This window comes from Falco naumanni, unplaced genomic scaffold (assembly GCF_017639655.2).
Source record: "Falco naumanni isolate bFalNau1 unplaced genomic scaffold, bFalNau1.pat scaffold_112_arrow_pat_ctg1, whole genome shotgun sequence".
NCBI lineage: Eukaryota > Metazoa > Chordata > Aves > Falconiformes > Falconidae > Falco > Falco naumanni.
Genome location: NW_024427359.1, coordinates 56,353 through 70,888, shown reverse-complemented (window position 1 = coordinate 70,888; position 14,536 = coordinate 56,353). Strand labels below are relative to the sequence as shown.

The 14,536-nt window shown below is 59.3% G+C and overlaps 1 protein-coding gene across 3 annotated transcripts; it reads right to left on the bottom strand.

Annotated features, from left to right (window-relative positions):
- Positions 1-2,270: 2,270 nt before the first annotated feature.
- SYVN1 (synoviolin 1) lies at positions 2,271-13,677 on the bottom strand. 3 transcript variants are annotated; one of them, XM_040581322.1, is made up of 16 exons: positions 13,625-13,677; positions 12,380-12,525; positions 11,836-11,928; positions 9,451-9,603; positions 9,261-9,309; positions 8,540-8,643; positions 8,329-8,455; positions 6,478-6,577; positions 5,438-5,503; positions 4,991-5,107; positions 4,682-4,833; positions 3,905-4,042; positions 3,674-3,787; positions 3,407-3,593; positions 3,186-3,265; positions 2,271-2,912 (listed from the first exon to the last, which is right to left on the bottom strand). In XM_040581322.1, the coding sequence occupies exons 2-16, from the start codon at positions 12,509-12,511 to the stop codon at positions 2,782-2,784; spliced, it is 1,743 nt and encodes a 580-aa protein (XP_040437256.1). In that variant the 5' UTR covers positions 12,512-12,525; positions 13,625-13,677; the 3' UTR covers positions 2,271-2,781. The 3 variants fall into 3 exon arrangements, with proteins under 3 accessions (XP_040437256.1, XP_040437257.1, XP_040437255.1); XM_040581323.1 differs by lacking the exon at positions 13,625-13,677 and adding an exon at positions 12,826-12,901; XM_040581321.1 differs by lacking the exon at positions 13,625-13,677 and having other exon boundaries at positions 12,380-12,817.
- Positions 13,678-14,536: the final 859 nt, after the last annotated feature.

Genomic DNA, 14,536 nt, shown 5'->3' with positions numbered 1-14,536 from the left:
CCGGAGCCTCCGGCCCCTCCGCCGCCATCTCGCCGCGCCGGGACCCGGATGGAGAAACCAGCGAGGGGGCGGGGCGGGGGGCGGGGCGGAGCTTGGCGGGCGTGGGCGGGGCCGGGGGCGGGGGGAGATGGCAGCGCGGCCGGGCGGGCGGGAGGAGCGCGCACCACCGAGACGCGGCAAAGGGGAGGGGATAGAGCGGCTCCCCGCTGGCCCTGCCCGAACCATAGAGACGAGGCAAAGGGGGGACAGAGCGGCACCAGGGTGCCCCCCCCCCCCCCCCCCGCCCCCAACCATAGAGACGAGGCAAAGGGGGGATAGAGCAGCATCAGGGTGGCCCTGCCCAAACCATAGAGACGTAGCAAAGGAGGGATAGAATGGCTCCTGGGTTGCCCCAGACCATAGAGACGTAGCAAAGGGGGGACAGAGTGGCACCAGGGTGGCCCCCAACCATAAAGACGTAGCAAAGGGGGGACAGAGCAGCATCAGGGTGGCCCTGCCCAAACCATAGAGACGTAGCAAAGGAGGGATAGAATGGCTCCTGGGTCGCCCCAGACCATAGAGACGTAGCAAAGGGGGGACAGAGCGGCACCAGTGTGGCCCTGCCCAAACCATAGAGACGTAGCAAAGGGGGGACAGAGCGGCACCGGGGCAGCCCTCAACCATAGAGACGAGGCAAAGAGGGGACAGAGTGGCACCAGGGTGGCCCCCAACCATGGAGACCTGGCAAAGGGGGGACAGAGTGGCATCAGGGTGGCCCCCAACCATAAAGACGTAGCAAAGGGGGGACAGAGTGGCACCATAGTGGCCCCCAACCATAAAGACGTAGCAAAGGGGGGACAGAGCAGCACCAGGGTGGCCCTGCCCAAACCATAGAGACGCCAGTAGGAAGAGAGACCAGAGCAGCCAGGAGGCTCCATCCAACCATAGAGACTTAGGGGAGGGGGGTGGGGGTGGGGAGCGGCGCAAGAGGAGCTTGACCGACCATAGAGACACTGGGGGAAGACAGACCAGAGCGGTCAACTGGGCAAGGCCCCGCGGCAGCCGCTGAGCGACCATAGAGAGGAGGGAGCGGGCCTAGAGCGGCCAACCTGGCGCCAGACGGGAGCGTCGAGTTTTCCTGCAACCTTTATTCTGCTGTATTTACAATTAAGCTATTAAAAATTTATACATTATTTACAAATTAAATAATTCCTCCAACGCCAACCCGAAAGGGGAAACGGTTTTGGGGTGAAAAGGAGCGATTTTGGGGTCAAACGTCCCCCCGCTGCGGCTGCCTGCGCATCTTCGTTCCCTTCCCCCACCCCGAAACGAAGAAAATTTTGAGGGTTCCACCAAAAAAACCACCCCCAATGTCCAACAAAACCGGCCACAAAATCATTATTTTGGATCAAAATGTTTAAAAAGCCAAAAAAAAAAAAAAAAAAGGGTTAAAAAAAATATAAATTAACGTCAACGGCTCGTCCATGCTCTCCCCCGCTTCGTTATTGCGCGATTCCTCGTTAAGCCGCTTGACTTTTGGGCAACGAGAGGCAAAAATTGAAGGGGGGAGAGTAAAAAAAAAAAAATAGATCAGCCTCGTTACTAAATATGAGTGTTTCCACCCCAAAAAAATCACCCGGCGGCGGCTCCTCACCCTGCACCGCCACCGGTTTGGGGTAAAAACTGGTGGGTTTGGGGGTTTGCCGCCGTCTCCGCCCGCGGTTTTGTTTTTTTTTTTCCCTGAGATATTTGGGCTCCTCGAAGCCCTTTTCGGTTCAAAGAGGCACTGAAGAGTCGCGGCGGCCCCGGGGCGGCAGCGGATTTTATCGGCAAAAGGTGCCCGGAGGGTGAAAAACGACCAAAAAAAGACCCAAAATAACCAAAAATAACCCCAAAGTGACCAAAAATGACCCCAAAAAGACAGACCCCAAAAAGACAGACCCCCCAAAACCCAAAAATGACCCCAAAAAAGACCCAAGACCCCCCCAAAAAATACCCAAAACTAAAAAAAAAAAAGACCCCCCCAAAAAAACAAAAAGAGCCCCCAAAAAAGACCCCCCCAAAAAAAGATTCCCCCCCCCCCCCAAAAAGACCCCAACTGACCCCCAAAACCCCCAACCTCCTGGCACCATCGGCAGAGCCACACCAGTATAAACCAGTCTGGCCGCATGGTGGCACCAGTTGGCTCAGACAGGGGGTTCAGGGGTTCATCGCGGCGCCGGGGTGCCGCCGGGGGTGGGGGATGGGTTAATACTGTTATAACGAGCTTGTTAGCTAACGAAGGCGGGGGAGGGGAGGCGGAAGCCGGGGCAGCGCCCCCAACGCCGCGGTTCACCACTCCAGAGCTGGGAGCAGGCGGAGATTTTGGGTTAAAAACGGGCGATTTTGAGCAATTTCAAGCGGTGCCGGCACTTGGATCGTTTGATCAAACCCGTTTTTGTTAATTATTGCGCCGAAACGGGCGCGGTTACACCAAAACGGGCGCGGTTACGCCGAAACACGCCAGCACCGAGGACCCACGGTGGATCCCGGCTCCCTGCAGAGGTAGAATTGGGGTGAAAAAGGGCAAAAAACGGGTCGAAACCCCGTGGTGCTGCGCCAAAAAAAAGAGGCCGGCGACGTTTTGCCGGAGCCGGGATTCGGTTTTGGTGCCGGACGAGGGTTTTGGTGGAAAATTGGGGGTTGAAAAATTGGAAAAATGAGGAAAAAAAAAAAAAAAATAAAAAAAGGGGCACCCGAGGGTGCGGTACCGGCGGGGGGGTCGGCGTCCCCGTACCGGCGCCGCGGCGGTAGCGCCCGGTGTCAGTGCGGTGCCGGCGGTGGCGCCGCCAGTTTCCGTAGCCGGCGTCGGCGCAACTCGGCCGTGTCAGGTTCGTCCAGCGAGGCCGAGCCTTCGGCGCCGTCGTCTTCCTCCTCGTCCTCAGCGGTGGGGTCTGGGAGAGGGGGGAAAAAAACCAGTAAAGCCCAGTTTTAAACTGGGAGCGGGGTTTTGCCGGGAGATGCGGCGCGCTGGGGTTGGAGTCGGCTTTTACGCCGGCTAATTAACCGCGGTAATTAGCCGCCGACGTGGGAATCGTGGTTATAAAAGGGGGTGGGGGGATAGTTTCAAGGGGGGGGGGGGATTGGACCCCTCCCCCCCCCCACGTTTCCCACCAACGCTCCCCTCCCCCCCCCCCCACCCCCCCCCCCGCGGCGCCCTCACGCACCGGCGGTGGTCGCGGTTGCCGAGGGGCCACCAGGCTCCTCGCGGGTGCCGGGGGGCCGGTGCGCAGTGGGCCGTGGCGACCTGCCGGTGGTGAAAAACCACAAACAATCCTTCACAATTTGGGTTCATTTCCAGGGTTTTTTTGGAGGTTTTGGGGTACCCAACCCAACCAGACACCCCCCACCCCCCCCCGGGACCCCCTGTTTTTTGCGGTGCCGGTACCCGATGGTGGCCAGGACGGTCAGATATTGGTTGATTTGCACCATGGCGGCGTCCAGGAGGGTGTGGATGTTCTGCAGACACTGCAACCGCGCTTCCAAGTTTTGCCGATCGTGGCCTTCCATGGCTCGTAGCTCTTCCTCCGTCAACCCGGCGAAACCGGCCGGCGGCACCGGCATCGGCGGGAAACCTACGGTGAGAAAAAGGGGGTGAGGGGGGAGGGGAGACCCCTGGGATTGAAATAAATCCCCCGATTTATCCCGTATTTACCAAAAAACGGCGGCCACGGCATTCCCATCCACGGCGGTGGCAAAGGGAGACCCGGTACCGTCCCCGTCGCTGCGTTTTCCGAACCGGCACCGGCGGCGTCACCGGGTCTGGCGGCTGCGGTGACACCAAGAGGGATGTGAGGGCGGCGGGGGAGGGGGAGCACCCAAACGTTGATGTTTAGGGGGGGAAAAAAAACCAAAAAAAACCAAAAACACCAAACAAAACCCTCACCCGAAGCGGCGCCGGAGCTGGAGGCGGCGTTTTCAGTGCCGGTGGGTGGTTGGACGCCGGGAACTGGTGGGAAGGGACCGACCGGTGGCCAGAAGGGAAACATTCCCGGTGGGAAGGGCGGCAGGATTCCCTGGGGAACTGCGGAGGGGGAAGGGGTCAGGGGTTCATCGCGGCGCGGCACCGCCGATGGGTGCCGTCGGGGGTGGGGGATGGGTTAACACTGTTATAACCAGCTCGTTAGCTAACGAAGGCGGGGGAGGGGAGGCGGAAGCCGGGGCAGCGCCCCGAACGCCGCGGTTCACCACTCCAGAGCTGGGAGCAGGCGGAGATTTTGGGTTAAAAACAGGCGATTTTGAGCAATTTCAAGCGGTGCCGGTACTTGGATCGTTTGATCAAACCCATTTTTGTTAATTATTGTGCCGAAACGGGCGCGGTTACACCGAAACGGGCGCGGTTATGCCAAAACACGCCAGCACCGAGGACCCACGGTGGATCCCGGCTCCCTGCAGAGGTAGAATTGGGGTGAAAAAGGGCAGAAATGGGTCGAAACCCCGCGGTGTCGTGCCAAAAAAAAAAAGAGGCTGGTGACGTTTTGCCGGAGCCGGGATTCGCTTTTGGTGCCGGACGAGGGTTTTGGTGAAAAATTGGGGGTTGAAAAATTGGAGGGAAAAAAAAAAAAAAAATAAAAATGGCAGCCAAGGGTGCGGTACCGGCGGGGGGGTCGGGGGTGAGAGCAACCGACAGCGGGGGTGACAGCGGGGCGCGGAGGCGACTCACAGTTGGGGGGTTGAGGAATTTGGGGGGGCTGGGGCGGCGGCGGCGCTTGCTCCGGTGGTTCCGGAGGCGGTTGTGGCGGGAGGGACGCCCGGAGAACATCCATACGGCAGGTGGGACACGTCTGTTGGCGTTGGAACCAGGACCGCAGGCAGCTGGGGAGGGAGACGGCCGACGTTAACCGCAGGCGGCGAGGTCACCAAAACCCCGCCAGCACCGCTGGGATTTCACCATCATCCCACCAAAACCCTCGGAGATGCCGATACGGCGCGTCAGGAGGCGGCGGCGGCGGCGTTCCCGTTCCTCACCCACCTGGTGTGGAAAATGTGGTTACAAGGCAAACGCTTGGCGCCCGTCACCATCTCCTCGCGGCAGATGATGCAGACGTTGTCCATGGCCTGGAGCTCCTCCGGCGTGGCGTCAGGGTAGCTGTGCCGGGAAGGGATTTTTTGGGGAAAAAAAAAAAAATGGAAAAAAAAAAACAACTTACCCGTGATTTCCAGGGGTTCCAGGGAGGCCAACCCTCCCCCCTTGCCGTTATCCACCAGATTCCGGGCTGAACCGCGGTATTTGGTGAGATGACCATGAGATAACCGCAACCCCCTCACCCCACCGGCTCCCTCCCACGCGTTTTTTTCCTCAAAATGAGGCGTTTTCCCCAGATTTATTGATTTTTTTTTTTTTTTTAGGTGGATCCCACCTCCCAAGGGCTGAGAGCAGCGGGGAAGGGGCGGAAGCCGCGTTCTCCGCGTTACTCACAGCGTGTTCATGTTGCGGATGGCCCGGCGGGACATGATGGCATCTGTCACCGCCTTCTTGAACTGCCTGGAAGGAGCCAAAGGACGGGCGAGGTCAACGGCAGAAGTGGAAGGAGCCAAAGGACGGGCGAGGTCAACGGCAGAAATGGAAGGAGCCGAAGGACGGGCGAGGTCAACGGCAGAAATGGAAGAAGCCAAAGGACGGGCGAGGTCAACGGCAGAAATGGAAGAAGCCAAAGGACGGGCGAGGTCAACGGAAGAAGTGGAAGGAGCCGAAGGACGGGCGAGGTCAACGGAAGAGGTGGAAGGAGCCGAAGGACGGGCGAGGTCAACGGAAGAGGTGGAAGGAGCCGAAGGACGGGCGAGGTCAACGGAAGAAGTGGAAGAAGCAGAAGGACGGGTGAGGTCAACGGAAGAAGTGGAAGGAGCCAAAGGACGGGCGAGGTCAACGGAAGAAGTGGAAGGAGCCAAAGGACGGGCGAGGTCAACGGAAGAAGTGGAAGGAGCCAAAGGACGGGCGAGGTCAACGGAAGAAGTGGAAGGAGCCAAAGGACGGGCGAGGTCAACAGCAGAAGTGGAAGGAGCCGAAGGACGGGCGAGGTCAATGGAAGAAGTGGAAGGAGCCAAAGGACGGGCGAGGTCAACGGAAGAAGTGGAAGGAGCCAAAGGACGGGCGAGGTCAACAGCAGAAGTGGAAGGAGCCGAAGGACGGGCGAGGTCAACGGAAGAAGTGGAAGGAGCCAAAGGACGGGCGAGGTCAACGGAAGAAGTGGAAGGAGCCAAAGGACGGGCGAGGTCAACAGCAGAAGTGGAAGGAGCCGAAGGACGGGCGAGGTCAATGGAAGAAGTGGAAGGAGCCAAAGGATGGGCGAGGTCAACAGAAGAGGTGGAAGAAGCCGAAGGACGGGCGAGGTCAACGGAAGAAGTGGAAGAAGCAGAAGGATGGGTGGGGTCAACGGAAGAAGTGGAAGGAGCCAAAGGATGGGTGGGGTCAAGGTCAACGGCACGACGGCAACAGCGGCGGCACCGGAGGCAACTCACCTCATGGCCAGGTACATGGGGCGGATGGCGAAGAGCGGGAAGGTGTGGACCTTGATCATGATGGTCATGAAGGCCATGTAGAGCAGGACTTTGATGAAGCCTGGAGGAAAAAAGGAAAGCAGGGGTTGGGGTCTGGGGCAACCACCAGTTGGTTGAGGCGGGATGGGACCTCCAAGGTCACCTGGTCCCATGTCCTTCACCTCCAGGGTCACCTGGTCCCATGCTCTTGGGCAACCACCGGTTGGTTGAGGCGGGATGAGACCTCCAAGGTCACCTGGTCCCATGTCCTTCACCTCCAGGATCACCTGGTCCCATGCTCTTGGGCAACCACCAGTTGGTTGCGGCGGGATGGGACCTCCAAGGTCACCTGGTCCCACGCTCTTGGGCAACCACCGGTTGGTTGAGGCAGGATGGGTCCTCCAAGGTCACCTGGTCCCATGTCCTTCACCTCCAGGGTCACCTGGTCTCATGCTCTTGGGCAACCACCGGTTGGTTGAGGCGGGATGGGACCTCCAAGGTCACCTGGTCCCACGCTCTTGGGCAACCGCCGGTTGGTTGCGGCGGGATGGGACCTCCAAGGTCACCTGGTCCCATGTCCTTCACCTCCAGGGTCACCTGGTCCCATGGTCTTGGGCAACCACCGGTTGGTTGCGGCGGGATGGGACCTCCAAGGTCACCTGGTCCCACGCTCTTGGGCAACCACCGGTTGGTTGAGGCGGGATGGGACCTCCAAGGTCACCTGGTCCCACGCTCTTGGGCAACCACCAGTTTCTTGCGGTGGGATGGGACCTCCAAGGTCACCTGGTCCCATGTCCTTCACCTCCAGGGTCACCTGGTCCCATGCTCTTGGGCAACCACCGGTTGGTTGCGGCGGGATGGGACCTCCAAGGTCACCTGGTCCCATGCTCTTGGGCAACCACCGGTTGGTTGCGGCGGGATGGGACCTCCAAGATCACCTGGTCCCATGTCCTTGGGCAACCACCAGTTGTTTGAAGTGGGATGGGACCTCCAAGGTCACGGGGTCCCTTGCCCTTGACCTCCAAGATCACCAGGTGCCATGTTCTTGCCCTCCAAGGTCACCTGGTGCCATGTTCTTGGGCAACCCCTGGTTAGTTGAGGTGGGATGGGACCTTCAAGGTCACCTGGTCCAACCATCTGCTCAGGGAGGTCACCAAGAGCTGCTTGTCCAAGCCCGGGACCCAACGCGGAAATGCCACCACCTCTTTGAGCACCCGATCCCAGCAGCCTCAGCCCCTCCACCGCCTTGGTGGCCCTTCGTTGGGACGTTCTCCAGTACATCCCAGTACTGGGGAGCTCCAAAGTGGCCTCAGGTCGCCAGGCACGGCCCCACCGCTCCTGATGACCTTCCTCAACCCGTTGGCAAGTCTTCCAGGACTCCGTTGGCTCGTACTCAACCTGGTGTCCACCGGAACCCCCAGCTGAACCCCATGCCCGGCGCGTACTCGTGCCTGGGGGGGGGTTGGACTTGGCCCATCCCTTCGTTGAACCTCGTTGAGGTTCTTCTTGGCTCCTTCCTCCAGCTGGAGGAGGTCCCGCTGGATGGCAGCATGACCCTGCGGCGCATCGGCCGACGCCTCCTGGTTCGGCGTCACCGGCGAAGCGGTTGAGGGAACGCTCTCCCCCGTCATCCAGATCGCTAAACGACGACGGCCCAGAACTTTGGGTGCTGCCCAGCACCACCTAGACCTACGTCTTCGTTAACCGATGGCTAATTGAGCTTCCTAACCAGGTTTCAAGCCTTAGAGAGCCACGCCCAGGTGGGAAGGTCACCCCACCCCCCCCAGATTGGGTGGGATAAAAAGAAAAACGAAGAGCAAGGGGACAACGTACCGGTGAAGAGCTCCGTGTAGAGCATGTAGACGGCTTTGCTGTCCCAGGGGTTCTCGTTCTGCAGGTCGATGGAGTGGAGCACGTACTTGATGAAGATGGTGAGGACCATGGTCATCAGGATGGCGTACTGCGGGGAGGAAGAGCGCGGTAGGGCGCGAGGAACAGGGGGAGGAACCTCAGCTGCCCCCCAAGGAGGAAGCCCATCTCCTACCTCGAAGCCGAAGACGAGCTGGACGGAGGCTCCTCGCGTGAGGATGCTGTGGTAGGCGTGGTTAACGAAGAGGAAATCCAGGATTCCCAGCAGGAACATCAAGGCTGAGGCGAGAGGAAGGAATTGGGAGAAGGAGGAGGGGAGGGAACGACCCTCGAGGTGGGGAGGAGACCCCCCCCCCCCAAAAAAAAACAAAAAACTGAAAGCTCTGAGGGTCACACCTCAGCGCGTAGCCCACCAGAAGAGCGGGACCCTCGAGAGACATCGGTCCCAGGGGCAGGGCTAAACGGCTCTGCGCTAATGAAGGGCCAAATTAATTAATCCCAGGAACGAGGCTGCCTCGTTTGAAGCCCCCTCTGCTCCGAGCCAACGCCTCGTGTCCTCACAAACCCCTCCAATTCCTTCAAAAAGTCATTTTGACGTCGCTAAATCCCCCTTTCCCGGAAGCAGAAATAGATTTTTCCATGAATCCGGCCTTGTGTTTCTCCCACCCAATAAAGCCGGAGCTCGTTAAACCCCAGTAACCCCATTCCGCTCCGGCTGCAGCCCAATTAACTCCCCCTTCGTTAACGAAGATGACTTTTATCAAGCGTGGACGGCCGCCCCGGGTTTTTCCCCCCCTCCCCCCCGTCACATGCAAATGCGTCGTCAAAATTATCTTTCCTGAGCAGCTGCCGGCAACGCGCCCAACGGAAAAAGGGGGGAAAAGCGAGATACTCACAGACGATACGGAAGTGGAAGAGCCAGGAGATGTTGGGGCTCCTTTCCATCTGCCAAAAAAAAAAAGAAAAAAAAAAAAAAAGAGGTGGGAAAAGGGTGGAATCTTCCTCCCAAAATTAAAAAAAAAAAAAACAAAAAACCACCAAAAAACAACTTTTTTTTTATTTTTTGACATTCATTTTCTCACTCACAAAGTCCACCCGGTCTTCAGCCAACCAGTGGAAGCATTTGAGGAAGAGGAGGAGGGTGAAGAGGGCGACGAAGCGAGGGCTGAAGTCGTCCCTGAAGACGGTGAAGGCCAGGCAGGTCTCCGTCACGGCGTACCACGACCGCTCCAGTAGGTGCTGGGGGTGGGGGAGGGCGGTGAGGGGGGAGGGGAGGCTTCCCCCCCCCTCAGCCTTGAGGTCAAAATGGAGCCAAAAGACTCTCGGGGGGTCAAAATCCCCCCCAAAAATGGGTTTCCAAGGTCTCCTGGGGTTCAAAATCCCCCGCAAAAACGGAGCCAAAGGTCTCCTGGGGTTCAAAATCCCCCCCAAATGTAGCCAAAGGCCTCTGGGGGTTCACAATTCTCCCCAAAAACGGCGCCCAAGGCTTCTCAAGTTTCAAAATCCCCCCCAAAATGATACCAAAAGCCTCTGGGAGTTCAAGATCCCCCCCCCCAAATGGAGCCAAAGACCTCTCAGGGTCCAAAATCCCCCCCCAATGGAGCCAAAGGCCTCTGGGGGTTCACAATTCTCCCCAAAAACGGCGCCCAAGGCTTCTCAAGTTTCAAAATCCCACTCAAAATGGTACCAAAAGCCTCTTGGGGTTCAAATCCCCCCCCCCAAAATAGAACCAAAGGACTCTTGGTGTTCAAAATCCCCCCCAAAATGGTACCAAAAGCCTCTGGGAGTTCAAGATCCCCTCCAAAATGGAGCCAAAGGCCTCTGGGGGTTCACAATTCTCCCCAAAAACGGAGCCAAAGGCTTCTCAAGTTTCAAAATCCCCCCCAAATGGTACCAAAAACCTCTTGGGGTTCGAGATCCCCCCCCCAAATGGAGCCAAAGACCTCTCAGGGTCCAAAATCCCCCCCCAAATGGAGCCAAAGGCCTCTGGGTTCACAATTCACCCCAAAAAACGGCGCCCAAGGCTTCTCAAGTTTCAAAATCCCCCTCAAAATGGTACCAAAAGCCTCTTGGGGTTCAAGATCCACCCCCCAAATGGAGCCAAAAACCTGTCAGGGTCCAAAATCCCCCCCCCAAATGGAGCCAAAGGCCTCTGGGGGTTCACAATTCTCCCCAAAAACGGCGCCCAAGGCTTCTCAAGTTTCAAAATCCCCCCCCAAATGGTACCAAAAGCCTCTGGGGATTCAAAATCCCCCCCCCAAATTGAGCCAAAGGACTCTTGGTGTTCAAAATCCCCCCCAAAATAGTACCAAAAGCCTCTGGGAGTTCAAGATCCCCTCCAAAATGGAGCCAAAGGCCTCTGGGGGTTCACAATTCACCCCAAAAACGGCGCCCAAGGCTTCTCAAGTTTCAAAATCCCCCCCAAAATGGTACCAAAAACCTCTGGGGGTTCAAGATCCCCCCCCCCAAATGGAGCCAAAGACCTCTCAGGGTCCAAAATCCCCCCCCAATGGAGCCAAAGGCCTCTGGGGGTTCACAATTCTCCCCAAAAAACGGCGCCCAAGGCTTCTCAAGTTTCAAAATCCCACTCAAAATGGTACCAAAAGCCTCTTGGGGTTCAAATCCCCCCCCCAAAATAGAACCAAAGGACTCTTGGTGTTCAAAATCCCCCCCAAAATGGTACCAAAAGCCTCTGGGAGTTCACAATTCTCCCCAAAAACGGCGCCCAAGGCTTCTCAAGTTTCAAAATCCCCCCCCAAAATGGTACCAAAAACCTCTGGGGGTTCAAGATCCCCCCCAAAATGGAGCCAAAGACCTCTCAGGGTCCAAAATCCCCCCCCCAAATGGAGCCAAAGACCTCTGGGGGTTCACAGTTCTCCCCAAAAATGGCACCCAAGGCTTCTCAAGTTTCAAAATCCCCCCCAAAATGGTACCAAAAGCCTCTGGGGATTCAAAATCCCCCCCCCAAATTGAGCCAAAGGACTCTTGGTGTTCAAAATCCCCCCCCAAAATGGTACCAAAAACCTCTGGGGGTTCAAGATCCCCTCCAAAATGGAGCCAAAGGCCTCTGGGGGTTCACAATTCTCCCCAAAAACGGCGCCCAAGGCTTCTCAAGTTTCAAAATCCCCCCCAAAATGGTACCAAAAGCCTCTTGGGGTTCAAATCCCCCCCCCAAAATAGAGCCAAAGGACTCTTGGTGTTCAAAATCCCCCCCCAAAATGGTACCAAAAACCTCTGGGGGTTCAAGATCCCCCCCCAAAACGGAGCCAAAAACCTCTCAGGGTCCAAAATCCCCCCCCAAAATGGAGCCAAAGGCCTCTGGAGGTTCCAAAACCCCGCCCAAAACCCCTCAGCACCCCCATGTCCCTTCAGGCTTTGTCCCCCATGATGGCACCGCCGCCTCCTCCAGCCCTGGCAACAGATCCGCCCGTCCCTGGCGCCGAATTGAAACCGTTCCTCGCCATCGCTCACCTCCATCTCCGCCGCCCGCAGCTGCCCGAAAAAAACTTTGCCCATAAATTTCCCCAGGAGAAAAACCAACACGAAGGCCTGGATGTAGAGAACCTGCGAGGGAAAAGCAGGGAGGGGAGAGGAGGTGAGGGGGAAGAAGCTACGGCGCAGCCAAAACCGGTCTCAGTGACAACAGGCTGCAGGGGAAGGTTCGGTGGCGCCAATTTGGGTCCCAGGGGATGGAGTCGACGGTAACGGGGTCCAGGCAGCCCCCCAAAATGGGGTTGGGGCCGAGTCCAGCGCTCCCGTGTCGGCAAGAGGCGGCGGCAGCGCGGGGTGCAGGTGCTCGCCCTCTCCAGGGGATCACCGGTGGTTTTGGTGAGCACCGTTGAACGGAAAACGACCCGTTTTAGTCGCCAAAAGCAGAAGTGAGCCCCGCTGGCGGCTCCCACCCCCTCCCCCCGGCCCGTACCACTAAGCTACCGTGCGAGCCGGGAGGCTCGTGGGCCTCCCCAGGCTCTATGGCTTAATTACCCGTCGCTAATTAATTCAGGGGGGTACTTACTGCCATGCTGGGGCTGGATTTGGTGAGATACACCACGGTGGGGTAGAATTGGTGCTTTAGGTAGTAGGCGTGAGCCACCACCGCCGTCGTCAGCGCCAGGCTCCCTGCCATCACCACCGCCGTGCAGATCATCTCCCCGGCTCGGCCTGGCAGATTAAACCCCATCAAATCACACCAAAAAAAAGGATTTTTGCTAAAAAACCCCCGCTAATTAGTGTAAAATCAGGGAGTAAACGGTTGCCCGCATGTCTTCGGGACGCGGTCAAACCCCTTTTTGGAGCGATTTCAGAAAACAAGCCCCTAAAACTAAAGATGCCGGGAAGAAGTTGATCTTTTTTGAACTCGTTAACGATTCCTGCGGGTAACGACAAACGTGCGGCGTCAAACGGAGCTTTTCTGCCCCAAAAAAAGCTCCCAGCTGCGCCACCAGCCCATGTCCTACATACTCAGTGTCACCAGTTGCCGCGTCCCCACTCCCGTGTCCCCAGATGTCACCTCCTTGTCCCCTCTCGCTGCACTGGGGGGGGCCAGACCACCCCCGTCCCAGTGGCACGCCCCCCTCTCCAATCGCACCCTGCCCCCCCCCAGGTGACAGACCACCTTCTCCAACCCCTGTCCCCCCACCTCCCCCTGCCCCACACAGTGCCCCCACCTCCCTCCCCCCACACCCTGTAACCCCCCTAAGACCCCAGGCTCTGCCACACCGCAGACCCCAGCCCCCCATGCCCTCCCCACCCCTCTAAGTGTCCCCAATGTCCCCACCACCTCCGTGTCCCAGCCCTCCAAGCGCACCCATCCCCCCCCACGATGTCCCCTACCCATCTAGGCACCCCCCCCCGCCCTATCCCAGCCCCCCCGTGCCCTGCCCACCCTCAGACCCCAACGCCCCCCAGGTCTCCCGTATCCCTCTCAGGCCCCATCTGGGCCCCCAGTTGCCCCCTCCACGTACCCCCGAAACCCCCATCCCTCCAACCCGCCCCCCACCCTCCATGCCCCACCGCAGCCCTCCAAGCGCCCCCCCCCCCATGTCCCTGTTGCCCCCACCACCACCACCACCACGTACCACCCTCCCCCAACCCCACCCCTCCCCCTCTCCTCCTCCACCAGGGGCCCAAGATGTCACCGGCCCCCCCACGCCCCCCTGGTCCCCCCTTTCTCTCCAGCTCCTCCCCAAGCCCCCCCAGGGCCCGCTCCCCCCCTCAGGCCTCAGTGTCGTCACCCCCCACCCCACCCCACCCCACTCACTCGGATCGAGCCCGGCCGTCGGTCGCCGCCGCCCCCCCCCCCCCCCGCCTCTAGGCCGCTCCCCTCCCGGAAGCGCCTCAGTGCGCGACACCTCACTTCCGCCTGGGCCGCACCACCCTCTACCCGGGGGGGGGAAGGGAACTGGGGGGGACGCCACTTCCTCGCTGCTCCCTCCCCCCAACCACACTCCCCTATAACGGCTCCTCCCGAGGGACACACTGAGGGTCCCCCTTCCCCGCTCGCCCCCCACGCGTGGCGTGGGATGAGCCACGAACCCCCCAAACCCTGGGAGATTCCCCCCCCCAAGGCCGCACTTGGTACATTCCGATCTGCCCCCCCCCCCAGCCGGAGCCGGAGTGGGCGGGAACGCCAAGGGTCCCGTGTCTCGCTCTCATTGGCCAGCCCCCGCGCCGTTCGGCCAATCAGAAAAATCCCCCCCGCGCTGCGCCGCCTAATCGGCGGCTGTTGCTAGGGCAGGGGCGATGAGTTGCGCTCGGCCTCAGCCCTGCTCGCTCCCCTCACGGCGAGGCCTTGGCGGGGGAGGAACGACGCCCTGTCCCTCCCCTCGGCGGGCTGGCGGCAGGCCCCGAGACCCCCTCGGCCACCCTAATTGAGGCGGATTTGCCTTTTTATGTCCTTTTTTCATACGTCACGTCACACTCGAGTGGTTTGCGTGGCCTCTGGTCGCTTCGCAGCCCCTTTTCCTGACGCTTTTTTCCTCAGAAAAAGCTCCAAATCCCTCAGCTGGCCCCGCGGCGGAGCAACGCGCTCTGCCTCCCACCGCCCCACCCTTCACACTTGCCGCCTCACAGAGCCCAGCCTATTAGCGACGACTCCTCCGCTGCTCCTCGCCTCTGATTGGCTTACATCGCCCATGGTCCCACCTCCCCGTTTTTGACAGACAGCGGCGGG

Bases quoted from the DNA above. Each gene is read 5' to 3' on its own strand.
- SYVN1 (XM_040581321.1), bottom strand. From the start codon at position 12,544: ATGGGGTTTAATCTGCCAGGCCGAGCCGGGGAGATGATCTGCACGGCG. The intron at 9,604-11,835 runs GTGAGCGATGGC...CCCCACCCCCAG, and splicing joins TGCGGGCGGCGGAGATGGAG to CACCTACTGGAGCGGTCGTG. The intron at 4,834-4,990 runs GTGGGTGAGGAA...CTCCCTCCCCAG, and splicing joins AACCACATTTTCCACACCAG to CTGCCTGCGGTCCTGGTTCC.